General features: G+C 41.9%; 2 protein-coding genes across 20 annotated transcripts in view; one reads left to right on the top strand and one right to left on the bottom strand.

Annotated features, from left to right (window-relative positions):
• Positions 1–20,683, bottom strand: part of GIN1 (gypsy retrotransposon integrase 1) — a 49,843-nt gene extending 29,160 nt beyond the window's left edge. The window contains exons 1-5 of one of the 4 annotated variants that reach the window (XM_016431287.2): positions 19,510–19,647; positions 12,995–13,194; positions 4,055–4,165; positions 3,481–3,620; positions 951–1,144 (exon numbers count right to left, since the gene is read on the bottom strand). In XM_016431287.2, the coding sequence (XP_016286773.2) occupies positions 951–1,144; positions 3,481–3,619 (333 nt within the window). In that variant the 5' untranslated portion in view covers position 3,620; positions 4,055–4,165; positions 12,995–13,194; positions 19,510–19,647. Of the gene's footprint in view, positions 1–950; positions 1,145–3,480; positions 3,621–4,054; positions 4,166–12,994; positions 13,195–13,484; positions 13,575–19,509; positions 19,648–20,342 lie in introns of those variants that run through there. The other 3 variants (XM_007486243.3, XM_007486244.3, XM_007486245.3) reach the window with 3 other exon arrangements.
• The window catches only part of PPIP5K2 (diphosphoinositol pentakisphosphate kinase 2), a 110,184-nt gene continuing 96,111 nt past the window's right edge, over positions 13,627–27,699 (top strand). For 11 of the 16 annotated variants that reach the window (XR_008917961.1, XM_056824971.1, XM_007486240.3 and 8 more), the window contains exon 1: positions 19,736–20,024. The gene's annotated coding sequence lies outside the window, so the exon portion shown is untranslated. Of the gene's footprint in view, positions 13,762–18,407; positions 18,476–19,709; positions 20,025–27,699 lie in introns of those variants that run through there. The other 5 variants (XM_056824966.1, XM_056824974.1, XM_056824967.1 and 2 more) reach the window with 4 other exon arrangements.

Here is a 27,699-nt window from a genome sequence, read left to right as displayed (position 1 = left end):
ACTTTGCATAGGGTGACATGTTTCCCTAAATTCCATTTTAGAGTTCAGTTGTTATCTGTCTTTTACTGGGGAACGATGGAAAGAGAGCAGCACAAAAAAGTACTGAGAGAGCAAAGGACCATCCCTAAATGGCAAGTTGGAACTCCAAGGTTCATAGAGATAATAGATCTGAAACACAATGAATTCTAATTCTATTTGATCTCTGCCATCGCACAGAAGTTCATTCATAAAATCTGGATCAAAATCCTGCCTCCTCTAAGAATGTAATGTTTACACTGAAACGATGTCTGTTACCCAGGTTAATTTTTGTCCCTAATTAAATCATATTATTCAAAGTACTTCAGTGCATTCTAAAGATAGCCCACGTATACAATGATTTTTCTGGAGAATTTGGCCAAAGAAACAAAAACCAACTCTTTCATCACAATTTTGAGTAGCCCTTTCCTATCTTCCCAGTCTTATTCTTTACTAGCCCGCACTTAGTCACTGGCCTTTGGCACTTTATCTCCTGACTCGACCTTTCCACTAACTGAACCCCATAGGGAGAATTTTGTTCCTCTCACTTCCCCCTGCTGGCTTTCCTGGCCTCCTTCAGGACGCCGCTGAACCCCACTTGCTGCAGCCTTTCTTGGGGCCTCTGAGATTACCTTCCATGTACACTGTACAATCTTTATGTGCTTTCTCCCCCCATCAAAGTGTCAGTCCTTGAAGGAAGGGGCTGTCTTGTAACCCTGGCCGTAAGGACCGTCCCTGGTGCCTAATACGAGCTTACAAGAACAGGGACTTGTTCACTGACTTCACGTGTCTCGTTCAAAAGGAAAACGGCGATTTTGCCCAAATGGCAGCGCAGGGCAGCGTCACCATTTCACAGTGAGTGAATCCGAGCCAAGTCACCTTTGGGATGTGCGCGACAACAAAACGATGCCAACACTCTAAGCCTGTGAGCGTACCCAGTGTTTGACATCATTGGTCACAGATGTCCAATAGTAGCCAGACTCTACTAGAGTAAGAGTTCTGGAGATGCCATGGTGCGTCCCCGTGTTATTTTCATGGCATTCTCTTAGGACTTTGCTCTTCTCTTCTTCCGAGATAATTACCAATCGGCTTTGTTTCTTGTCCTTTCCCACATAGAACAGCTTTTTTTCTAGAATTACAAAAGACAGAACGTTATTGTGAGATGTGCACGCTTCCTCTGTGCTGCAATGTGTCGCTTAAAAAGTGGCCTGCTCAGTATTCCCAAACTCAGTAGTTCTACAACTCTTCCACTGCCAAAGACCAGATGGAGGAGACGGGTTTCGAGATATATCTAGAACGTTCTTCGCCGTTATACACACCAGATGCCTAAGAGGAACCTTCGGTTTGCAGTACTTTGCACAGAATGGCTGTTTTCAGCAGGCACCAAGACTGGGTCTCCAAGCTGCTACCCTGAAGAAGTGCCTTTGTAAACGGGGGGGATGATCTTGAGAATCAGCACGGAAAATGCTTTTAAAATGTTCTTTAAATAAGTTCTGTTCCAGAATGATTCCATTTAAGTTCAAGTCAAGGCATTAAATGCAGTCTCAGAATCATTCTGTTACTCTAACGAAAAGCAAATATTTTCTAGCTCCACGCATTTTCACTGGCTGTTCCGAACACCCAGAATTCTCTCCCTCTTCATCTCTAGCTCCCGGCCAACTCTCACCTTCTACGAGGCAGGCAGGTCGTTGAGGGGACCAGAGTACTGGTCACAGGTGGGAAGACCTGAACTCGAATCTGCCCTCAGACACTTACTACCTGGGTGACTGTGGGAAAATCATTTCACTTCCACCCGCTCCCATTCCTCACTTCTAACATGCAGAAAGACGGCGTCAGTTTTCCTAAGAATAAAACAAGACAGCTGGAAAGCACGCTGTGAACCTTAAGGGACGTATGAATGCTATGCTCGGCCTGAAGCCTCTCCAGTCTTTCCAAATCTTAATGCCTTCCTTCAGGCCACTCCAATTTCCCCTCTGTATCCCGTTAAATATTACCCCATCATCTTCTTTTGGCTGTCTTTGCATCCTTAGCCCTTAGCAGAATACCCTGGCAGAGAATTGCTTGATGAGTGCTGCTCGTGTGCCCCCTACCCTCCTCTGCCACTCCCAGGGGTAAGTAAAGATCGGTGGTCCTTCTGTGGGCGCCATTCTGGAGCAAACGTACGAGAAGCAGAGCGTCCTCTGGGAAAAGGAAGCACCACTACCTACTTTTGTGGGAGGTGGCTGATACCGTGTGTGTGTGCGTGTGTGTGCATGCGTGTGTGGGCATGTGTGTGCGTGTCTGCGTGCGTGTGTGTGCGTGCGTGCGCGTGTGTGCATGTGTGCGAGTGTGTGTGCATGTGTGCAAGTGTGTGCATGTGTGCAAGTGTGTGCAAGTGTGTGCATGTGTGCAAGTGTGTGTCCATGTGTGTGTGTGTGTGCGTGTGTGTGCGCGTAGTCTAAGCCGCACTGCCAGACCTCAGAGCACGTGGAACCTGCTTGGTTCTCCTCCTATGCAGCCCATCTCACTGTCTCAGCGGAGGGATTGCTGGGAAGGAGGGGGCCAGGGATGAACGGGGCCTCACTGAAGGGTCAGAGCGCTCCGGACCTGCCAGGCCCTCTGTACCCGAGGAAAACTCAGAGCCGACTGCTAGGATGCACAGCACCGACTTGCCTTACTCTATTGTTCAAGGCACTCATCGGTCTCCACGGAAGGGAAATGAGGGCATCAGAGGACCAGCCAACGAGCACGTCCAACTTTGAGCAAATGAGCAAGGCGGCCTTTTTCCTCCGGGGAAACCGGAGGCTCTTTTCTGTGGACCAACCGGTGACTTGCGTGGAATAGAGAACTTTTCAAGGAAGAACTTCCCGGACCGATGAGAACTGAATCGATTTTGCAGTTTATAATTTATCGGCTTAAAGAGCTGTTTGGGAGCCCTGAGAGCGTAACTTAAGCCAGGGTCCCAGAGCCCAGAAATGTCTACGATGGGCCTTGATCCCAGGTTTTCTGCATTCCCCAAACAGCTTGTACCCTATTTCTACATTCCTGCAGCAATTTTAAGGACAATCCCCATTAGTGCTTGACGTGTATGCATGTTTGAGCAGAGGGAAGACCAAGAACAAACATTTCATTCTTTACATGAAAGAAGAACAGTATTTACAGTTTTTCTGATTCAAGAAAACTCACATGAGAGGAGTCAACATTAGTGACACCAAAGAAGCTTCTCTTTTTAAGAACTTATTGAATCAATAGAGAAATGGGAATAAGAATTTACTGAATAAAAATTACATTTTTGTATTGAACTCTGGGCTAGAGAATGGAGAGGGTGATGGAAAGGGAAACAGGGACTATATAGATATTACTAAAACAATAGGAAAACCTTTTTTTCCGTTAGCAGAAAATCAATTTAAGTAATTTTTACCAGAGATTCTAAGTTCCTGAGGTTTAACACAAATCGAGAGGACAGATTGTAGATGTTAACTTTACCTTTGAATTCAAACTTTTTTGCTGCTCTTCTTATTCCGCTTCTCTCACTTGGCAATGTAGTTGGATGATATTCACCTGTTCGCTTATAATATGCAATCTGCTTTAGATGAAGACCACCATTTTTGCCACTACGGACCATTCTTAAATTGAGAGAAAAAGATTTAAAGATCTAGTTAGTTTGATTATTATCCTAGACCTGCTTCTGTCCTAAATTATGTCACTAATATAGATTTATATTTATGTGACCTCAAAAATATTTCTGAAAGGGTTTTTATAGTAACAATTTAACAATTAAAAACAGTAACAATTTAAAAAATACTTCAATAAATTTATTTCAAGTAAAATAAAAAGAAACCTTTTGCTTCTTTTTTCATTTTTTGAGAGACTGATCTTTGGGTAAAAATATCAATTTATTTGTTAGGCTAGCACATAACCAATGGATGGATAGGCCTGTGCCCCCTCAGCCCTGAAGGTCTCTTTGGCAGATACGTAAATACAGTTTTTTGTTTTTTCCATTGTGCTAGAATTAGGAGAATAATATTAATAAGAAAATTATGAATTAAAAGTTCAAAACCTTTTGGAAATGGCATGCAAAATAGAGGAAAGTCAAAATATGATAGTCATCCAAATAGTCGATACAAAGGTTCAAACTGAAGACAGACCAAAAATGTCCTTTGAAATATACCTGCAGATAAAACAAGACATGAATCTAACAACTGTCAAGTTGGGTTTGACTTCACTTTTTAAAAAATATGTTATTTTATTTTCCACCCAGTTACACATTAAAGCAATTTCCAACATTTTTTCAAAGAATTTTGAGTCCTGAATTTTCTTTTTCCCTTTTCTCCCAAATCTCCCCACACCCAGTAGATGATAAGCAATCTCATATATATTTTATTTGTGAAAGCATGCAAAACATTTTTCCATATTAATTCTCTTGTGGAAATAAGCTAAAAAAAATTAAGAAAGTGAAAAAAGTTTGCTTTGGTCTGAATTGAGATTCCATCAGTTCTTCCTCTGGAAGTAGATGATATTTTTTATCATGAGTCACTTGGGATTGTTATACATATATCATTGTATTGCTGGGAATAGTCAAATGTTCAAAAATTATTCATTGTATAGTATTCCTGTCACTATGCATACAATACTCTCCTGCTTCTGCTTATTTCACTCTGCTTCAGTTCATGTAAGTCTTCCTAGCTTTTTCTCAGTTCCTCCTGCTCATCATTTCTTACAACACAATAGAATTCCATTACAATCATATACTATAACAGTGATGGTGAACCTATGGCACAGGGGCCAAAGATGAAACACAGAATGCTCTCTGTTGGTACTCAGCTGCCCACCCCGCCCTCCTCAGTTCTTTACTAGAAAGGCAGAGGGACTTGGGTGAAGCTGCTCCCTTCCCCCTCTCCACCTTGCCTGACAACATTTTTTCACATCACCTGCCCTAGGGAGTAAGGTGGGCAGCTCACAGGTGACACAGCTGGAGGAGAGCAGAGCATTTGAGCCACTCCCCTTCCCCTCTCTACACTACTGAGGACATTCTACACTTTACCTTCTCCTTGATCTAGCAGCCCAATGGGAGCTCTTCCTCCTTTCCCTATGTGGGGTAAAGTAGGTGGGGCAGGATGGGCCCAGCACTCAGTGGGGAAGGGGCATAGCACTTGGTGGGGTTTGGCACTGCATCTCTAAAAGGTTCACCATCACTGTACTATAACTTACTCAGCCATTCCCCAATTGATGGGTATCCCTATGATTTCCATCCCAACTTTATTACTTTAAGAATAATAAATAATAAATAAGGAGGCTTCTAATCAGGTATTAGAATCTTATTTTTAACTTCTCAGAACAAAATTAATTTTAAGAATTTTTAAATTTAAAAGTCAGTTGGGGGAGGTAGCATGATGGATAGAGTATCAAAATGATTCATAGAAATTGAGCACAAAACAAAATTGGAGATTTCATTTTAAATCTCAGTCCTATTCTAGAAATGAGAAAACAGAATCACAGGGAGGTAAAGTGACATGCCCAATTAACAACCCCATAAATTAACAATTAACTGTTGGGAATAAAGCCCAAATCTCCTGATTTTTAATCTAATGTCTTTTGTACTACCAAAGGATGCATCTTTATTATACAAGTGAAACCTCTTTCAAAATAAAACCATATCTTTTCTCCAAAACCTACCCTCTTCTGAACATCCTTCTTTCTGTTGTGGACAGCATAATTTTTTTTTTCCTAGTTACCAAAGTACGTATTTATCTTTGACTCTTCATTTTCTTTCACCTTAAAGAACCAACTAATTTCAGTTTTTGTCATTTCTACTTCTAAAATCTCTCACAAATGTCCCTTGCTCTATACACACGAACATCACACTAAATCAGGCATTCATCATCTCTCATTTGGACCATTATAATATCTTCCTAATTGGTCTTACTGACTCAAGTCTCTCCTCATACCAAGCTATTCTCAGAGGCAAAAGTGATTTTGCTAAATCAAAGATATGATCATGTTACTCCCCTATTTAAAAAAATGCATTGACTTGTTATCTTTGAAATTAAAAATAGACTACTCTCTGGCTTTTAAAGGCCTTCACAATCTGATACCTACCTTCCTTTACTATATAGTTTGTGGCCTAGCTAGACTTGATGCTCCTCAGATATGATGTTCCATCTCTTATTTTCAAAAGGGTGCTGCTGGTTCTCTGTCCCCCATTCCTGGAATTTCTTCTTTCCCACCTTTGCTTCTTAAAAATGTTGTCTTCAAAACTAAGTTCAAATGTCCCTTCCACACAAAAGCATTCCTGACTCCCCCAGCTCCTAGTGCCTTCTTACTAAAAATCTATTTATTTTGAGTACGCAGTACACCTTTACCCAAAGAATTAAAGTATAGCTACAATGCACTGAGAAATAAATCTTCAGTGCGTTCTGATTCAAGAACTATAAGGGCTGAGACTGGGTCTAAAAAGAGGAGAGCTGAAATCTCCAGTCAAGAAATTAACAAAATATTAGGACTATCAACTAGAGGCTTGAGCTAAACACAAGAGATTTTAGTGATGCAGAGTATAGCTTCCCCCAAAGGAGAAAATAAGTTCATCTAGACCATCCTAGACATAGGGATAAGATAAATTTCTGGTGGGTGAAGGTTTGTGAGTAGTAGTCTACCTTGTCTAAGGAAGGCATCTCAGGCAAATTCTCTTTTCATTGTCTCATATTTGAAAGAGTTTTATTCCTTCCTGAACAATTAGGTATATGTATACATAAACATAAATGCACACATTTATGTATAATTTATATACACATTATGCATTTATGCTTTCATGAATATAAATAAGTTTCTTGATGGCAAAAATCGATTCACAAAACAATAGAAATTGTGAGTTAGAAAGGATCTTGGTTGCCATCTACTCCAATGAATCCACAAGAGGAATTTCCACTATAAAACACAGGAGAAGTGACAAATATCCTGGGCTTGGAGCCCCACACATTTCTGGATAGCTCTCAGTGTTAGAAGTTTTTTCTAAATCTATCTCTTGGCATTTTCTACCCATTGCTCTCAATTTTATTAACTAAGGACAAACAGAATAAACCTAGTCTCTTTCTGCATGACCTCCCTTCAAAAGCTTAAGAACTCTATTCTGTCCCTCCTGAGTCTTCTCTTCGCTGTGCTAAAACATCCTTAGTTTCTTCAACTGATCCTCATATGACATGGGCTCAGGGCTCTTCCTCATCTAGAATGCCCTTGTCTGGACACTTCAGTGTATCTCGGTACATCTTAATCAATGATACCCAGAACTAAATACAATATTCCAGAAGATGTCTCATGAAGGCAAAGTACAGTAGGATGATCACCTTTCGATTAGGGGAAACTGAATCTGCATTAATGCAGTCCAAGATCATACTTTCTTTGGCTGTCCCATCATAATGCTGACATATAAAGCTTACAATCCATTAAGATTTCCAGATCTTGTTCAGAACTGTTGTTTAACCCTGTTGGTTGTCTCTCCAACCGAGGATGACGATTGTCTTTGTGTGTTTTTGTGCACAAAGACACCTGTGCATGAAGATTTAAGTGGAAGCCGATGCACAGAGACGGTCCCTCTCTCGGCGTGGGAAGCCTGGGTCCAATGGCACGAAAAGTCGTTACACCTGGAGACTTCCTCAGCTGCATTGGATGGCCGTGTTGTCCTTTGTGCTCTAACACACCCTGAGCACTCCACAGTGCTTTGCTGCGTCGCCCTCTCAGCCGTTGAACCTTCTTGTTGGTTTCTTCCGCCTGTTCCGCTGAAGCAGTCTTCACATGCTGGGTGAGCAAAGCCCTGGTTCACCAGGGGTCCACGACCCGATGGCTACCCTCACAAGGTTTAGCCGGCCTGTCGAAGCCGTTGCCCGGGGTGTGGCCACTGCCGCATGCATCTCTCCTCTAACTCACACTACGAAGTTGGTTTTCTGTATTCCAGCATAAGACTTTAGATTTATCCCTAATGAACTTCATATTATTAGCGTAGCAGTCCAGGCCACATGTATAATTAAGATGCAAGGATTGTGTGTGGGCACATGGCCATTCCTGCGCATGGCAATGAACTGTGATCCCAGCATTGCTAGGGTTAAGGCGCGAAAACTTAGTTCCCTTTGTCTTAACCACGCTGGGATAAAGCCCCACCTTTTACCTTGTCATAATTTACAATTAACCAATGGCCATACACTATGTAATTCATCAATATGTATTGGGTACATTTGCGTATCAAAGAGATTAAAAGGAGAGCACACAGTCATCTCAGTCTCTGAGATCTCACAGGATTGCCTAACACTGTCTCTTCTCTTTTTCTCTCCTCTCTATCTCTCACCTGAAACCTGGCCTTGGGCCAGGCGCCTTTCTTTTCCAATGCTAATACCTACCTTTCTCTAATTCTTTCTATTATACTCTGTTCACTCTCTCAGCCGAGCTATATCATCCTCTGACCCGTGTTGTAGCAGTCCGCCCCCTGGCTATGGGCAAGGGGAAAACAGTATGTGCAGATTGCTCAGTCTTGGGCATGCTCAGTAGTGCTCATGGCTGGGAAGGCCTATGACCCTTGACCCCAGCTTCTCCCAGGTTAGGCGGGAAAACAGGTTTCTTTGTTCTCACCTGGTTAAGAGAAACCACACCTATGCCTTGTCATTAACCAATGAGAATCATCCCTATGTACTGTGTATATTTGCATATCAAAAACTATATCTAGCCCAGCTGGCTCCGCCTTCTCTCTCTCTCTGCCCTCTGCTCTCTGCGCTCCTTCTCTTTCAGGCTACCTGATGGCTGTCCTTGCAGGAGCTTGGCCTCTGGCCAAGCTCCATCTTTAATCTTTCTCTATTCACCTCTCTGACCTGCGTGGTATGGATCTCAGGACTGGAAAAGCCTACAGAATTGGTCCTTTGATCAGAGCTTAGCTGTGGCTCATTGATAATTAATAAAGACTCATCCTGAACACCTCATATCTCTATTAGGACTCCGTCACTTCCCTCGTGGTATCAAAAACTTCTATCCTGTCTCTATCTTCCTACCTTGTGGCTTCTCTCACCACAGAGAGAGCTACACGTGTAGTGTTAAATTTGGATCTTTGGATGGAATCTGCCTTTGGGTGGTCCAGAGATTGGAGTTGGCTGCGGCTCCACTGAAATCAATATGGCCTGGTTTCTGACTCATTTCTCCCATCTCTTACTTGGCTCCGTCACGCCCCCCGCGGAATTTCAAACTACTATCCTTTCTCTATCTTTCTTATCTTGTGGCTCTCACTGGTGAGAGGCCGCAATTAGAATCTGTTCTGGCCTATCATAATGAAAAAAGCAGGATCCTGACAAGCTAAAAGGTTGGGCTGGATCTAACAACTTAATTTCATCTTTTTACAGTTCAGATATTACATGGCACAGTAGTCACCTTAGTAAAAACACTGTTAATAACTGTAAGTTGTGACTGTCCTGTGAAACATACCATCAGCTGCTGCAGAAAAAAGACCAAATTTCATCACAAGATGGGTATGATCTGGTCCATTAGAATCTGAGGAGAGGCATTAACTAGGGACCACTATTCCAAATGATTAAATACTTGCTGATAGGTAATTACAATTATAAAAACAAAGAAAAGACTTATAGCAATTAAAGGCCATTGCCCCAGACTTTAGGATAGTGAAAAAAGGTATGTGCCTAGGACGATTTCTCAGACAAATGGAAGAGTAAGTAAATTGATTATAATTTGAAACAACCAGGTGATCAAGGGGCACTTAACAAGTACTTGCTATATGTCAGGTTTTGGGGTGGACACTAGAGACATCTCTTGTGTACATCACTTTTCTCTCACACAAACATCACCCTTGTTGAGGCGCTCAACACCTTTCACCTGGACTACTGTAAAAACCTCCAATTGTGCTCTGTCTGGCATGTTTATTTAGTTGCCAAATAATTTTCCTTTTTCAAATATATGCCATCTCTCTGGCACTCAAAGCTCTTCAAAATCTTTCCCCTTCCTACATTTCCAGTCTTCATACATTTTGTAAGAGGTAAGAGAGAAGTTACAAAAGGAGAGAAAAAATCAGATCCAGCAATGCAAAGGAACAGCCCAAGCTGGGGAAGGGCAAGGAAGACTCAAGATTCCAGGAAGGAATAGAGAAGCTGAGAGAATTTAAAACTGCCAGCTTACTTCTGGTCAGCTCTCTGCTGGAGTGGACGGTCTGAGAGGAGGACCTCTGAGGCAGAGGATCCCTCTGGACATTGATTACCTTCCAGTGAACCTCTAAATCTCTCTGGTTCAAGCTTGAGGTGACTTAACTACAATCTGAACTTAAACATGCATGATAAAAAGATGGTTTTCTAATGACAAAGAAAAGTTTAAATTATTTTTTGAGAGAAACCAGAACTGAAAAGACTATTTGCTTCTCAAACATCCTAAATAATAGAAATACAGCAGAAAAGAACAAATGCAGCAGGCAAGGATAGAAAGAGCAACAGATAACAAAAGAGAATCCTTAAAAGACTTCTTTCTAAATGTACACTGTAAAGGGAACCCCTTTCTCCTATGGTCGTGAACTTTCCTCCTGTCCGACCCTTTAGCAGGCTGAGCCCTAGGAACATGACCTGAAACTGAGGGTTACAGGTCTGGGGCAGAGAGACTTTGATTGGTTCCCAGGATGTGACAGACCAGCTCAGAGAGACAAGAAGGGATGTGGAGAAAAGGGCTATAAAAGATGAGACCGTAGAAGAGATCAGCTCCTTGGCATGAGCTTTCTGGGATCAATTCTTCCACTCCATTCAGTGTTGGTGGCTTGGGCGGAAGATACCCTCATGGGCTGGCAAAATTCTTGCTCCAAAGAGACTATCGGACTTCCACTTGGAGACTGGAACCTTGTCAGGTAGCGAGCTGAAACTTTACTGACCAGACTTTAGAGTGGTAGGCTAGGAAATAAAATGTCTGTTCCCTTTGCTCCTTATTTCTTTCTTATACTACATTTATGTTAAATTAAATTGTTAAAAGCTACTATCATCCTTGTGACTCATGAGTTAATTTTACAAATGGCAACCACAATAATTTTAACAAAACCAATTTCTAAATATCACGTGGAGCATTTTAATGATTACATATTACTAACCAGGTGCACACATTTCTTGGCACCACCTTTGACAGACACTGACAGTGTACTAGGGCGGAGGCGCTGCAAACTAACATAGGCAGAACTAGCTAATGTTTCACAGAACGCCATGCCATAAAATTAGATAAAAAGAGAAGGGGAGACTGAACGAGGAAATGTTGCACAATGCGCAGGTTCGAGAACAAATCTCGGAGACCAAGTGAAAGAAAATATGATGATGAAACACCACAAAACTATTTCTGGGATGAAGTTAGAGCAGCCGTCAGAGGAAAATCAGAGACGCTCACTCCAATGTTACGGTGCCCGGGGACAGCGCCCAGGCGAGGCCCGCCCCTGGCCTTCCCGCCTGGCAAGGAGGAGAACACCAAGGCCGGCTCCTTCTCGGCCCTCCGCTCCAGGGACGCGTGACAGGAAGAGGCTTGGGGGGGCGCTGGGAGCAGGCCGCGTGGCCGCAGAGTCTAAGGCCTCCAAGGAGAGCTGGCCGGAGAAGGCAGGACAGAGCACAGAAGGGGAAAGGAGGTGGCGGGAGCTGGAGCAAGTTGAGGCCCAGGAGGCTGCGAGGGGCTTCTTCACAGAGGGCGGGCGGACCTCTGCGAGGTCTCAGAAAGAGGGACGGCCTGGATAGGCACAGTCTGGGGTGTGCTGAACACCCCGGCAGGGAGCGCGCTTATTGCTCTGAGGGAGGGAGCGGGGCAAAGGGCCCAGGGAGGCTGCCCACATTTACTAAGCTGTCTGCTGGCGCCTCCGTATTTCAAGCAGCCGCCATGACGGGGACGCCCTCAGTGAAGATGAAGCCAAGGAGAGACACGCGACCAAGGCCTGGTGAGGACGCCCCGGCCCTGAAGTGGGGAGGCTGCCATCGTCGTGCTCCCAGAGGCCACGTTTACAGTAGAAACATGCTTGATGGGCCGCTCCATCCCTCCTCCGCTCTGGCCAATTTGGAGGCTCACCCTCGTAGGAGCCTCCTCGACTCGACTAAGGCAAGAGTGGACGGCTGGGCCCCATCCAACATGAGGCGCTTCGGTCTGCCAATGCAGTGTCTGTCTTTTGACCAAAGCACGGCTCGCTCTGGAAACGTTCCGTGGCTGTTTGGACCACCGTGCCGCACTCCAGCACTGAGATCAGCCGGTTTGGGAAGAGCTCAGCAAAGGTGTCAAGCAGGGCCCAACTCACTTCTTGGGCACGCTTAGTGACCTGATATCTTGGGGGCCCCCAGAACCCCCAAGGGTTTGGTTGGAGAGGTTGTGGGTCGATGGGGTGACCTGAAGCTCTCCTGTCTGAGAGACCTCTTTGGTCATGGCCCTAGTTCAGGCTTGGGCCAAGGGGAGAAGGAGCAGCGGGTTCCCTGAGTCAATCCTACTGTCTTTCCCTGTTCCTGTAAACAGTTTCTTCACCTTAGAAGGGCCTTCTGCCATCAGGAAGGTGGTGGACAGGGACAAGGGAGGGAGGGGGGATACCAAGGACCAGCATCGGGTGAGCCTTGAAAGCTCCGGTCTTGTCTCAGGTGTTGGTGATCAGTGGAGGCCAGTCACCAGATGGGCCAGCGGAACGTTGTATGAGAGCAAGCAGAGCTGGTCTCGTCCTGCTTCAGCATTCCTTAACAGAAGCCGGGATACTCTCGGCCTCGCTCTGGCCATTTGTTCAAAGCATCCCATTTAGGGAACTTGTTTTCTTCTCTACCTGGTTGGATTTCTTTTGGGAAAACTTTATGACTATGAATTGGCCAACAATGTCAGAGCCCCTTGAGGTAGACTTTGCCCACTGGTTAAATACTTACACATTTCGGGTCCGTGGACTAGACACATACGATCTGCAGTTGAGTTTTTGGGGACTCTCCTTTGCTATCACAATTTCCCATCTTACGTTAATAAAAGGAAACCCCCCTAAAGGTACCTGTTCTAAAAGGACTTCCCAGAGAAGAAGCAAGGCTCCTTTCAGTCTGACGCAAAGCTTCGGCTCTCCAAAGGATCAGAGGTCAGCAAAGCAAGAGAGGAGCTCCGGGAGCAGAGAAGGGAGGATTGGCTGCTCCTCGTAGAACTGCAGAACAGGAAGGTCCCAGTTTTCTGATCCCACTTCTGACACCTACGTGAACTCTGAAAAATAAAGCACAGAAGAGCTCAAAGTAAATCACTAGCAAAAAGTGCTTGTTCCTTTGGAGGAGAGAAATGGAGACATGGTTGTCCGGATTCAGTGCTAAGACCTAGCTTGGGCCAGCAGGCAAAGGAGTGGTACATACAGTTTTATCAGGAACAGGGGGTGGTGGGAGAGGGGGGGTGAGGAAGGCCACAGGCAGGGTTTGAACCCTGCCCAGCAACAAAGTGTCTAGTTATGGCTTTTGTCTGCCATCAAGGAGTTTTTCCTTAATTCAGGGTGGCCTTATGACCTGGCTAGGGGTTCAGCAGTTGTTGTGTAGTTTATGGATCGTCTACTCTTAACTGGTTCTGTGGCTGCTGAACCTGCAGGACCCTTGGAGTTCACCTGAAGAATAGGAAAAGGACTATTGTTATGTCAAGCTTACAGGGCCTCCTGATTGGTCCTCTGGGTCATGTTCAGGCCCTGGACAATAGGGTAGCTCAAGAAAAACAGTGGCATTAGTCAAGGGGTCATTGAGAAGACCCTGACATCTTTTTATCATCTTTGTCAATCTGACGGGGTATGAGGTAAAACCTCAAAGTTGCTTTAATATGTATTTCTCTCATTATGAATAATTTGGAGCGTTTTAAAAAGTTTGTTGGATTACATTCTTTGATCATTCTCTGTTATGGAATGGTCTTTGTTATTGCCCATCTGAATTACCTGGCTAACTTGAATCTGAGACCTTTATCAGAGAAACTTAATGTAAAGGCTTTTTGTCTTTTGCTCTTCTAATTTCAACATTAGTTTTGCTTGTGCAAAAACTCTTTAATTTTATATAATCAAATATTACCCAGTTTTCCTGTGGTTCTATTTCTTGGTCAAACTTCCTATGTTAAGAGATTTAAAAAGTGATTTCCTTGTTCTAATTTGCTTTATGATGTCACCTTTGATGCCTCAAGGCAAGTGGTGTGAAATGTTGGGCTGTCTCTCATTACAGCAGTCTGCTTTCCACTTTTTCTAGCAGTTTTATTGAAAAGTCAGTCCTTCCCCTTGAAATGGGGTCTTTGGGTTTATTATACACTATACTATTATGTCCATTTGCTTCCATTTACTACATACCTAATCTTTCCACTGTTTGGTCTATTTTTAACCATTATCATTTTGACAATTACTCCTTTTTGGTATCATTTGAGACCTGATGCAGCAACGTACCCCTATTATGCACTTGCTTTGTTTAAAATTTCCCTTGAAACTTTTGACTTTTTAGCTCTCTGATTTTTTAATAGCATTTCTATGTGTATAAGACAATCCTTTTGTATTTTGACATCACACTGAATATTTACATAGTACTATCATTTTTATCATATTACCTTGACCTGCCCATGGCCAATTACTTTTTCTCTAATTTAGATTTCTAGTTATGTAAGGGTTTTTTTTTTTAATAGTTTCATTCATATAGTTCCTGGAGGTATCGTGATAAATTCCCAATTATTTTTTCAGATTCTGTGGTTATTTTGAATGGAATGGCTCTTTCTACTTCTCCCTGCTAATATTCAAATATTGATATTTGAACCCTACTTTTGGTGAATTTATTAATTGTTTTCAATTATTTTGTTGATGCTGGAGCTTTTTAAGCAAATGATCAAATTTAAAAAAAACCCTTTGTTTCTTCTTTTGAAACTTAAGTTTTTTCTTATTGCTATACCAAGGATTTCTAACACCATGTTATTTTAGTGATAATGGGAATCCTTGTGCCTTGACACAATTTTATTGGAGAGACTTCTAATTTTATTACATAACATCAAATGTTTGCTCGAGCTTTTTCACAGCTAATTTTTACTATATTAAGGAAAAGTCCATTTGTCCCAAGGATTTTTAACCTAAGTCTATAAACTTTTTAAAACTATTTCAATAACTGTATTTCAAGATCATTGGTCTCATTTGAAATTCTATGCATTTTATTTCATAAATTTCAAAACAGTAATCTGAAAGGAGGTCCAAAGCCTTCACCACCCTTCCTAAAGGGTCCCAACACACATAAAGGTTAAGAATTCCTGATCCACCCCAAAGCCTGAATTACTTATGTAATCTTGTTTTATTGTTATTGCTATGGTTTATCTTTATGGTCTTATATTGAACCAATCTTGCATTTCTAGTACAAATTCAATTTGGTGATGTTATTTTTATATATTATTTTGTCTAACTGCTAATATCTTACTTAAAATTTTTGTGCCATTCATTAGGGTTATTAGTAGTCTTTTTTCTTTTGCTTTGTTTAGTTCAAGGCAAGTTTTGAATCGTAAATAGATTGGAAGGTCTCTTCCCTTTTTTTCCAAACAATTTATTTAATACCGAAGTTAATTGTTTTTCAAATGTTTGATAGAATTTAACTTATAAATCTTTCTGGTGCTGAGGTTTTTTTTTGTTTTTTTTTGTAGGCTTGTACATAGCTTGTTAAACGTCTTCTTTTAAATATTAGATGACTTAAGTTATCTATTTTTTCTTTTGCTAATGTGAGCATTTTATATTTGTTAAGTATTCATTGAAAGTGAAGGAAGTTGTACTGGAAGCAATGTTGACCTTCAAGAGATGTACCCTTAAAATCGCCAAAATTTGAAACGGGCATTAGTGTAGAGAACATTGAGCTCAGTACTGGATTGCAGGAGAAAGGAGAGGGAATGGAGGGGAGGGAAATGAGGATTCAAATAGGGTCCAATTTAGATATGGAGACAAGAGTGGATGGTCTAGAAGGGACTGTGATTATAAAGAAACATGCTGACTTCTTTCTGGTGAAGCAGCATTTTAGAGAATATGGGAGAAGATAGATGCAGGAACATGGTCAAGCATACATCATTTTCTGGGAAGATTCCGATTTTGGTGATGCAAAAAGATGGAAGGAACAAATGACAGAAAAAGGCCTAAACTGAAGGGCAGTGTCAGCAAGTTTCACAGGGCATAGAAAGGACCAGGTAATGATAGAAAGGGAAGGAGTTTCCATTGAGGCAGCCCATAACTCAATCACAGGGATTCTGTGGGGTTTTCCTTAATGGACTTCCCTGACCAGCAGGGTCCCACAAGGGAAGGGGCTCCCCTTTGTGATGGGACCCGAGGAGAGGTAGGAACCGAGAACCAGGGTGGAAATGAAAGACTCGGACAAGTCAGTGGTTGGATAGGGCAGGCAACCCCTATGATACTCCCTTTGGTAGGAGAGTATGAGTACAAAGGAACAGGAGGTGGATGAGGAGATTAAGGTAGGAAATGCAGGCCGAGATGATTACAGCCTCGGGGAAGGAGAAGGTCAAGAGGAGAGAGACATAGTCATTGAGGAGCCCAGTGGAGCTCCATGGAAGGAGGAAAGGCCAAGAGGCAAGAGGAAGTTCATGGGATTGCCTCTGAATTTAATCCTGTCCTGCTTGGACGGTACTCCCAAGGACGTAGTAACCACATCATAAAGTATAGACAATTAAGATTGGGTGGCAAGGTAGAGGGAACACCTTTGGGCGTGTAGATTGCAAACTGCGCTTTCCCGGGGAATTGAGTCCGAGCATGTTAATGAGTTTGTCTTAGCCAAGGGCCGAATGGCCAGTTCAAGGTTACATTCACAAGCCTCATTGGTATAACCTTATGCTTGGAGACATAGTCGCCATACAGTCATTTATATTTCATAGATGTGAATATGCCTGGGATGCTACAGATTCTGAATGGAAACTGGGATTCCTGGGAGGGATTTCATTTCTTACCAAAGTACTTAATCATTTCTAAGTAGTATAACAACATAGAATACTGAATTTGGAGTAAGGGAGACCCGAGTTCAAGATCTCAGCCACTTATTAAGCAAGTAATTTAACCTCTTAGTCTCAGTTCTTAATCTGGAAAAGGAGGGGGTTTGACCAGATGACTTCTAAAGGTTCTTTAAGCCTGATGGTCCCCCAGTGATTTCACAACAACAGCATCAGACAGCAAATCAATTTTTTTCATGTATTAAATTATTTTGAGGGAGAAATGCAGGTAATCGTCAAGATTGAGGCAGTCAGTTGAGTTGGTTTTACTATTATTGATTCGTGTCTATTATTTAAACTTGCTGTTGCAGTCTTCAATACTGAGTAGGTATAACTGAAAAGACTATTAGAAAATCCAGAATGACTTCTTTTCAAAAAAGTCAAATGAAAATGGTTTTGTAAGGCATAGTTAACTATGGGGGGAGGGGTCATAAATAGAAATGAGTTTAAATTGAAACAAGAAGAATTAAGATTAAATAGACAATTTTGGGGGGGTCAGAACTTGCTTTAAGAACAAGTAGATTAACAAGGAAGGCAACTGTGTTTTTGATTGCCCAGGTCTTCTAGGTCTACATGAATAATTTTAATATTCATCTGGCACCTAATCCTTATTCAAAAGTACAAAAGATCAGTGATTTCATCAGCACTTCTTCCACCAATTTACAATATGAAGAGTCAATCAAGACTTAGTAAAATCCTAAAGAGTTAAAGCCCTGGCACATAGAAGTTAAGTGACCGACAATAAACGCAGTACTGTATTTGAAATCACCCCACTGAGCCACAATTGGCCATCTCTCTATAATCTTTAATTTTTAAAAATATCGTTTTTATATTTTAAAAAAGGGGAGGCAGAGAAAGGCAAGTCTACACATCTCACTCAGCATACACATGTGTATATAAAACACCAATAAATAATGGAATACCACAATTCTACTGCTAAATTTAACTTTGAATTTGGTGTTCACAACAAAGTTCCATTTGTAAGCCAGTGTTAAGTGTGTTTTTCATTTCACAGGCTTTTCATTATTTTTGTTTCGAATGCACCTTACCGGAGCTTTCTAATTGTTCCAACTCCAAAAAGCACAATTTTGCAAAATGAATGTTTTTTTCTTCGTCACACCCCACCCTTCCGGACAGAACACAGCCCTTACAATTGTCTTTTGACAATACCGGTGTAATTTAAAATCAATGGAACCGTGCGATTTTGAGACTAGGTCGGGGTGGGGTGATTTTCTGCGGAGTGCATAAGTGCTGCATACTCTGCAGCCTGTTCTGGTTCACTGGCTCTGCTCTCAATACCTGGCACAGCGTAGAACGCACTAATTGATCACTCATATATTTGCACGTAAATCTAGATGAACACTACTCCCTCGGAGAAGCCTTCCCAGTTCTCCCCAGCGAACTCTCTCCTTAGCACTAACTACTCCGTATCTGGCTTTCTACAGGAATATTAATTCTTTGATAAAAGAGGGACGGCAGTGTGGGGTTTTGTCCTTTCAGTCCCACAGCACAGCACCAGGTAGGGAGGGGTCATCAGGTAATGTGCCGGGAGTGGTGGGATGACCTGGCTTTCTCTCGCTCTAATCGAGGTCTGTACTGTCCTTTACGATGGCCATTTCACATCATCAAAACTGGCCGCGGTTATTGCAGCGAAAATACCGATTACCTTGCTCTTTTGATTCGGAAAACCCACTTTAAAAAGAAAAGCTATTCAATTCAGTACAATCACCGGGATTCTTGTCTTTTTTGCTAAACATTTTTCCTCCCCAAACAATTAGCATCGTTCTTTTCCGTCCCCCAAATCTCGGTCGCCTTTGGATCGTAGATACTGACACTCAAGGGAATAAAAGAATGGGCCTAGAACTTAAATAGCTTGTATAAATCGAGCAAAATCATTAAAACCTCAAGAGCCACGGCAGTCGACCTTGCCAGACACAATCCAGCCCCACTCGCTTCCTAACCCTAAAAAGACCCGCCGACCCAGGCAACACTACGTTGCCCAGAATCCAATGCGCGCTCTTCCCCCACTCCCACTCCTTCCCTCTCGTTCTCGTTTTACACTTATTTCTGCTATTGCCCCGTGGGACACTTCCATGGAGGCTTAGGATGGCAGGTTGATTTAAGGGGTGTCTCCATCAAACTCTAGCTCCAGGTAAAGAAACACTGACTAATGTTTACGTATGTGTCGCCAACCAGAAGCAGGCTCTCTGGGTTTAAGAATTTCGATCACACATTTTTTACGCTCCATCTCGCCTCCTCATTTGCACCCCAGGGCCCTCCATTTGCAAATTCTGATTCGGGCCACCAAGACCTAAGCTTGGCCTCGGGCCGGTCTCTGCTCTTCAGAGCCCTCCTCCCAATTTGTTAAAAGGGTAAAGTTTCGGAGGTCCTTTCCGGCGAACCTTTCAAGCAGAATGCACAGAAAAGACCCCTATCACATGTTCTTTGCTAATAGCAACCGCGTGAAGTTCGGCACCGCTTCCAAAACACAGTCACAGCACCCGGCCCACAACCAGTCAACCGAATTCGCTCGAGGTGCAATCTACAACCCACCTGACCCAGAAGAAAGGGAATGATTATTTGCCGGAGGGGGGCGCTTCAATCAGGGAAAAAAAAAACAAAAACCGCAGTTAATTCTCCCCGAGGGGTCTGGGATTTAACTGGCGCTGCCGGAAGTGGGGCCTCCCGGAGTCTTTAAGAGGGTGGTGCTCTAAACTAGGGCGAGTGAGGGCGACGGTTAGTGGGGATCTCTGGGAGGAAGGGGCCAAGGGGGAGGGAAAAGGGCTGGGCTTTTGCCGGAAGTAGTCCCGCCCGGCACAATTTCCATGTAAGACTGGAGGCCGGCTGGGCTGGCGGGGGGCGGGAAAAAGCGGGACCAGGGAAGGGGAAGAAGGCGGCAACCCCTGCTTCTATGGGCGTCGAGGGCTGCTAGCACCCGGCGGGAGGCGGCCACCTGGGTATAAGCACATTCGCCGCGGGACCGGGGCCGGGGACTGGGAGTCAGCCACCTGGATGGGACCGGCAGTCGCCAACTCTCGTCCGTGGGACGACGACAGCCCCCTGGGCAGGTGAGGGGGCCGGGGGTGGGACAGAAGTCGCCGGCCATTCCTCTCTGAGTGGGTAACCCCAGAGCCCTAACCTTACCCCCTCCCCTTCTCCTCGAGCTGCGTTTTGTTCCGTTTGCGATTGACCGATCTGCTATTTTCCTGTCAGCTGAAGCTAGAAGCCGGAGGAGAGGCGGAGGAAACTACCCCGAGATGGGGGTGGGGCCCCTGCTCCTCCTCCCAGTACGAACACCTTCCTCCCCCTTCCCACCTTGGGACCCTGCGGGTGTCTGCGGGAGCGGGGCAGGAAAAGGGTCTTTGGAAAGAAAGTTGGTTCGGTACCTGAGGGATGGGACCGGGTGCTGCTCCTGCTGCCCCCTCAGGTCTTTCTGGGACTTAGTGATGGGGGAAGACGGAGATTGTCCCTTATGCTCTGGAGGTAATGGCCGCCTTGTTCTGAAATGGTTATCGATCCCCGGCCTTGAGCTTTTGTGGGATAGGAAGTTCATTCCTCACAGCTGCGTCCTTGGCTTCCTCGGCCCCGCCATCCCCCTCTCTCCTTAGAAGTCATTCTTGACGGAGATGGGGAGTTTATCCCTGGAGGTCGGAGCCTACTTCGCTGCATCGCCTAGAGCTGAACGCCCAGATGGGGAAGTTCGCTTAATTTAGCTCTTCTGCCCCCCAGTTCGGTGAGCCAAGCTGCTGCCTGCCAGAATTGACGTAGAGGGAGTGCATCACCGAATCCAAAGGAGTAACGAATCTTGGGAGGAAAGGCGAGGGTAGAGTTTCCAAAACACAGTTTTGGGGGACATCTAATTAGAAACAAGAAAGAAGTTAAATGTCCATCCAGGAATACATGTGAATTAAGCCGCTCTTAGAGGTTGCCAAGAAATTCCAACTTAACAAGCATTCATTAAGCACCTATTTCACTTTTATTACTATTGTTAATATCAGTTATTAACTGCTTCGGTTTGTTATTTTAACTTAAAATTTCTCAAGTGAAGAAGGGTCTTAGATCGCATTGTAGCCCACGTGTGCTGTTTGCTGCTACAACCACAACATTCAAATTAATGAGATTTTGCTCATTTCTCCCCAAGCCGAATTCTATAGAGTTCCTGAGATTACTATTATAATAGGGTGTACTAAATTCAATTTTTAGGGCCCTTCAGGTGTGGAAGGCACTGTTTGGAGTTGGGGAGACACTTAAAAATTATATTGTTCTTGCCCTCAAGGAGTTTATAATCCATGTGGTATATATGGCCCAGATGAAGACAATCCAAAGTGCTCTAGGAAAAGGTGAGGCTGGAGAAAATGCTTTTATCTGTGAGTGTTAGAGAATGCTGCATGGAGAAGGCAAGATTGAGGAGGGACTAAGCGAATTTATTCCTGGTGGGAGGATATACACAAATATACAAAGAAAGGTTGCATATTAGGTCAGCTGGTAGTCCAGCCTAATTTTGGATTATGGAGTACATAGATATGGAAAGAATGTAGGTTGGAGCCAATTGTGACCTTAAATTCAAGGCTCAGGAATTTTTTTTTTTAATTCTAGAAGTAATGGGGAGGTGATACTGATAGTTTTGGAGCCTGAATTTTTTTGTTGCTGAATAGGAGAAGGAAAGGGACAACTAAGTAACCAAATAGATTGAATACTGGTCCTGGAGTCAAGAAAACCTGAGCTCAATCAAATATAGCTTCAGACACTTACTAGCTATGTGACTTTAGGCAAGAAACTTAACCCTTTTTGCTTCAAGTTCTTCATTTGTAAAATGAGCTTGGGAAGTAAATGGTAAATGGGCTCCAGTATTTTTTCCAAGAAGACCCTAAATGAGGTCACCCAGGACCTCAATTAGGGTGGTGGCAAGTATAATTGAACAAACAGACATGAGAATGGGGAGAGGGGCGGAACACTTAAAGTGAAAAATGAAAGAAGTTAAATGTTCAAAATAAATATAAATTGGGCAGCATGATAAAATTTTTTGAAGAATGGTGGCCAAATGGTGGTCAATTCAGTAAGCAATTTATTAAGCATTAAGATCAGCTTCCTGAAGCCTGTTAAAGAGAAAATGTAGCCAATCTTTAGAATGTAACCTTTTTAATCAATGCTTTTATGGGAAAATTCATTCAGAGTTTTAACTTGGTTTGGTAGACTATAACTATCCTTTTACTTGGCTTTGGGAATCTGTAGGACAAATTCTAATCTCATTAGGATTGAATAATAAGCACTCCATATTATTATTTATGTGATAGTAATATCAAAGAACACACTCTGGATTTTCCAGGACAGGTCAGATTCTGTCCCATTATACCTTCACCAAAATAATAACAATAATCATTTTAATTTTAGTTTAGAAAATATGGTCATCAAATCCTTAAGTGATAACTTTTTCTGGTGGGAAGAGAAAGTTTTCCTAACCTGTACATAGCACAATGCCTACAGAATGAATGAGTGACTAAATGAAGAAGAGCAAGACTCCTCAAGGTTTCAAGTATGTCATATTTTGGGTGGTGCCATAGATCCAGATTTAGAGCTAGAAGGGTCCTTAGAGACCATTTTAGTCTAATCTCTCTTTACAGGAGAAGAATTGAAGCTCTAAGAGATTAAGTGACTAGCACTAGGTCACAGGTAGTAAGTGGCAGAGTTGGATTCAAACTCAGGTCCTCTGGTTTCATATCCAGTGTTATTTCCAGAATGCTATTTTACTTTGTCCCAAAGCAGGAGACAGGGTTGAGAAAGCAGAGAGCTGTCACAAGTTCTAAATGATCGTTTGGGGAATACCATTCATCAATGGTGTTCATCAATCATTCATCATCATTATCAACAGCAGCAACAATGATTTAGAGTAGAAGAGACCTCAGAGGTCATATATCATCCACCCCCAAAACCTTAATTTTACAAAAAGATTCATTGCTGTACCCAAGGTCACATAGGTAGCAAGTAATAGCTTGTATTTGAAATCAAGTTCTTTGACTCTTAAATCCAGCTCTCTTTTGTATACCTTCTCAGTAGGGCAGCATAACTCCTAACTCCCTTTCATCCTTAAGTGACAGCTAGACCATTATAATGATGACCTTCCTTCTTCCTCATATTAGCACTAATTATAGTTTAGCTCATATATGTGAACTAATTTTTTGATAGTTGTTTACATAAAAAAAATCACTTTCCAATAACCTACCACCCCATAGCTCATGGACAGCTAGATTGTTTTTCTCTGTAGTCTCACATCACCAACTCCCTTTTTTATATTTGTAGCTGGATGTCATCATGGGCGTCTCAACTCAAAAACAACTCCATTTTTTCCCCCTCAAGCCTTTTGTCCCAATTTTTCTATTCATGTTAGCATATTAAAGTCATCTAGATTTAATATCTAAAAGTCACACTTGACTCTTCCTCAACTGTCAAATCTGATCAATTTCTATGTCTTTTCCTTCTGTCTCGATCATAAATCTCTCTCTTTCCTTGTATATTTACTACCCTATTTCAGGCACTCACGACCCATCCCTTGGACTGTTAAAATGATCTCCTTCTTTGTCCCCCACTTTCTAGCTTCTTTTCTTTCCAGGCCATCCTCCTTATTACCATCAAACGGACATCTTAAAAACAGTCACTCCTAGATGCAAGCTTCCCGTTGCATCAAGGATGAAATAAAAATTACGACTAATTAAAAAAAATATTTCACATTTCTCCCATCTATTCCATATTTTTTGTGTATTTTACTATCCTTCATTTACCATGTTATAAACCAAATTAGAGTCCTGCTCTTCCCCATGTACATCTCAGGCTATCCCCTGATATTTTTGAATTTGGTTCTTTCTTACCTTTGCCTCCTGGAATTCCTGATTTTCTTTGAGGCTTATTCAAATACCCCCTCCTAGAGACCTATTTCTAAACAGCAAGTTACTCTCCTCTAGCTTCACCTCTGAATTTACTTTTTATCTACATATATTTTATATTTAATTTTCTCCCAGTAGAATGTAAGTTCCTTGAGGGCATGGATTATTTCATTTTTGGTTTTTGTATCCCCAGTACCTGTCACATAGCTAGTGCTAAATTAATAATTGTTGAGTGAATACCTCTTAAGTTAAAGATGCAAATAATTATAATTCACTTTATGATATGAATAGGGGTCCAAACACAGAGGAGTTAAGAGATTCTTGGAAGAGAAAAAAAGTCACTTAATAACTGAGGGTATCAGGGAATGCTTAATTGAGGTAATTTTTGTAATTGAGTAGTAACCCTTAGGATTTCAATCAGTTGAGATTTGTGAGACCTGGCATCTGAATTAGAAGGAAATTCAGAGATCATTTAGCTAAACAGGAATAAATCCATGCTTTATCAACCACAAAACTGACCTCCAGTGACAACTCATTATTGTTTAGGGAACATCAAGTACCAGAATCATAGTTCACTGTTGGAAGGTATTTCAGGGGTCATCCCAAAGAGTGGTATCTAAACTTTTTTTATATTCCATATTCTTATAAGTAAAGAAGTTTTGAGCAATCCCATATTTGCTTATGTACTACTATATCAGTATTGCATACATTTTAAAATGAAACAATTGGTTAAGACAATGGAATTAAGCTAAAGTATTTTTAAATAATGGTATTTATGGCACTTTGATCTGACTAAATTGCTTTGACTAAAAAGAATATTTTATTGAGAACAATATGATTGCTTTTACTTCATTATATTTTAAAAATTCCTTTATATATCCTGTGTAGATGAGGTAGATTTATATAAAAATTGCAATTGTTCAATTAATTTATAAATGAAGCTAGCTAAGAAGTTGAATTTTAATATTTAAAACTTTATACATGCAAAAGGAAATCTGATCAGATCACAGAACCAACCAGGGACACCCAGTTCAAGCTGATTTGGGGGAACTTAATTTATGTAAGGAGAGGAAGATTTTCCTGCTTGCCTTGGGCTCAGAGATATGGTTGTTTTTACCACAATTGGTGTAGAAGAGATTGGACAGTTGAGGAAGAACACATAAGAGGGAGGAAAATGAATGAAGGGATTGTATTTGAAGCACTCCTAGAAATGCTGTGTCTAGGATGGTATGTAACTCGTCTTTAAATTAAATGGTCCTATGCCTCCCACTTTCAAGACCACTGATCTAGCCCAACACATCTAACAGAAATTCCTTCTTGAACTTCCTCTTGAGTCTGAAGTACATGCTACCTCACTGCCTGGAGGAAAACGCCCTTCCCTTTTACTACTTCTAGTCCCTTCGTCCCCACTTGCCTCAGCTCTAGCACTCTCACATACCTGTCCTCTTGCCTTCCTTTTCTGTTCCCTTTTAAACACCTATTTGTTATCCAGTTATCCTCATTTTTCTTTAAACCTTTCATACTTCCATCTTCCTTCCAACTTGGCTTCCTCTAGATGATACTGTGTCCCTGGCTATCCTCTTTAGTACTAGCTGCATTGTTTCTTATTTCTTCCAATACACTCATTGTTACTTCTAGACCTTCCCCCTGCCATCATCATTCAAGCAGCCTCTCTTCCTCTGAAAACACAATAGATATTAAAATATATAGATTTGGGTAGCAGTTATCTCCGGGACCTCAGGTCACTTTCCTTTCTTTTTCAACAAGTCCGATGCCTAGCGCATACTACTTCTGCAAACCAACTGTTGTCTCAACATTTGGGAACTTTCTTCTCTCAGGTACTCTGACTTCCTATTCATCAGCCTCCTCAAGCCAATGACCTGCCCTTTTTTTACTCTACTTTTTCATAGGTGGATGGTATTACCCTTGATCTCACCATAATCTATACATGTTTCACCTCTCTATTTCAGAACTCTAGACTTCTTTTTACTATAAGCTTTCATCAGTCCATAATTCTCTTTACCTCTAGCCATCTAAATTTCCTCTTTGAACATTGTGTCCAATTATTTTAACTCTCTTTGCTCTCCTAACTCATGACCCGTACCCTGGCTTCTCTTTCATCCCTTTGAAGTGATGACACTGTTCAACACATTAAGCTACTATGGGCTAGCATTTAGGAACACAGAGACAAAAACTAAAGAGGCCCCGTCCTCAAAAGAGCCTCCATTCTACTGGGAGAGAACAAAATGTAAACAAGATAAACCCTAAAATAAGTCAAACATAATTTAAAGTTGAGAACTAATAGAATCAGGAATGATCTCTTGTAGGAGGCATCATGAGCTGAGCTGAGCCTTGAAGAAAGTAAGAGTTCCAATAATCCGAGGAGAATTCCAGACATTAGGGATGTCTGGAATGGCATTAAGCCAAAGGAAAATCACAGAGGAGATGGAAGGTAGTTTTGGAGTGAAGCAAGTAGGCCATTTTAGCTGGAAATATAGGATATGTGAATAGAGTAATGTGTAGTCATATACTGCAAAGATGGGCTAGAGGCAGATTGTGAGGGGCTTTAAATGCCAAGCAAACGAGTTTGAATTTTATCCCATAACTAATAGGAATGTACTGAAGATTTTTAAAAAGCATAACTTATTTTTAATATTCTTTTTAAATTTTCAGTTCCTAACTCTCCTCTCCCACCATTATCCACTGAGAAAGCAAGCAATATATCAGTTATACATGTGAAGTCATGTAAAAGATATTAGCCATCTCACATACAAAAAAAAGCAAAAAGAAAAGAAAGAAAATGATACTTTTAACTTTTCGTCAGAGTTCTCTCTCTCTGAAAATGAATAGCATTTTTTCATCATGAATCCTTTGAAATTGTCCTGGGTCATTGTGTTGATTAGGGCAGCCAAGTCTTTCACACTCGATCATCTTTAAAATATTGCATTTATTGGGCACAATGATCTCCCTGTTCTCACTCTACGTCAGTTCATGTAAGTCTTGCTATGTTTTTCTGAACCCACACTCCCTCATCATTTCTGATAGCATAGCCAGAATCATATACCACGTATTTTTGGCTATGCCGTTTCATAGCTCTTTTGGCATAAATCCATATTGTTCAACAGAGTGGTTTTGAACCAATTCACAGCTCATTAGTGTACCCATTTTCCCTTATCCCTTCCAATATTTATCATTTCTAATAGGTGTGAGGTGGTGCCTCATTTCTATTTCTCTAATCAGTGGTGACTTAGAGGATTTTTTCATATATTGTGGCAACTGCCTCTTCATATCCTTTTGACTATCATTTGTAGAATGACTTATTTTTACATATTTGACTCAGTTGACTCTCAGACATATTTGAGAACTGCGGCCTTTATCAGAGAAACTTAATATAAATTTTTTTGATGGTTCTTCATTGCCTATGGTGCCTTTTAGCAAAATGTTGTTTCCCTTTTCTCATTTAATTAGATTTGGTTTTGGTTTTGCTTTGAGAATAAGATTGCTGCCTCTTCCTTTTTTACTCCCCTGAAGCTCTTCCCGGAAGAGCGATTCATTCTGCTCCAGCTTTTTATTTTAACTCTCTGTGTGTCTTGTGCAATCTGACTTTGTATATACCTGTTGGCACATGAGTGTTGGCATTTTCTGATTTACATCTTATTACAATCAAATGTCAGTATGGCTCAGATAATTGCTTCCCAGTATTTATTCTACTTGATGTATATCTCTTGTAAACATCATATTGTTGTATTCTGGTTTCTTATCTGTTCTGCTGTCTACTTCTGCTTTATGGCTGAGCTCATCCCTTTCACCTTAATAGTTACACCTAAATACAATGTTAAATGTATTTCTATCCTAGTTTCTTCTG

This window comes from Monodelphis domestica, chromosome 3 (assembly GCF_027887165.1).
Source record: "Monodelphis domestica isolate mMonDom1 chromosome 3, mMonDom1.pri, whole genome shotgun sequence".
Taxonomy (NCBI): Eukaryota; Metazoa; Chordata; class Mammalia; order Didelphimorphia; family Didelphidae; genus Monodelphis; species Monodelphis domestica.
This window is presented reverse-complemented; position numbering and strand designations above follow the sequence as displayed.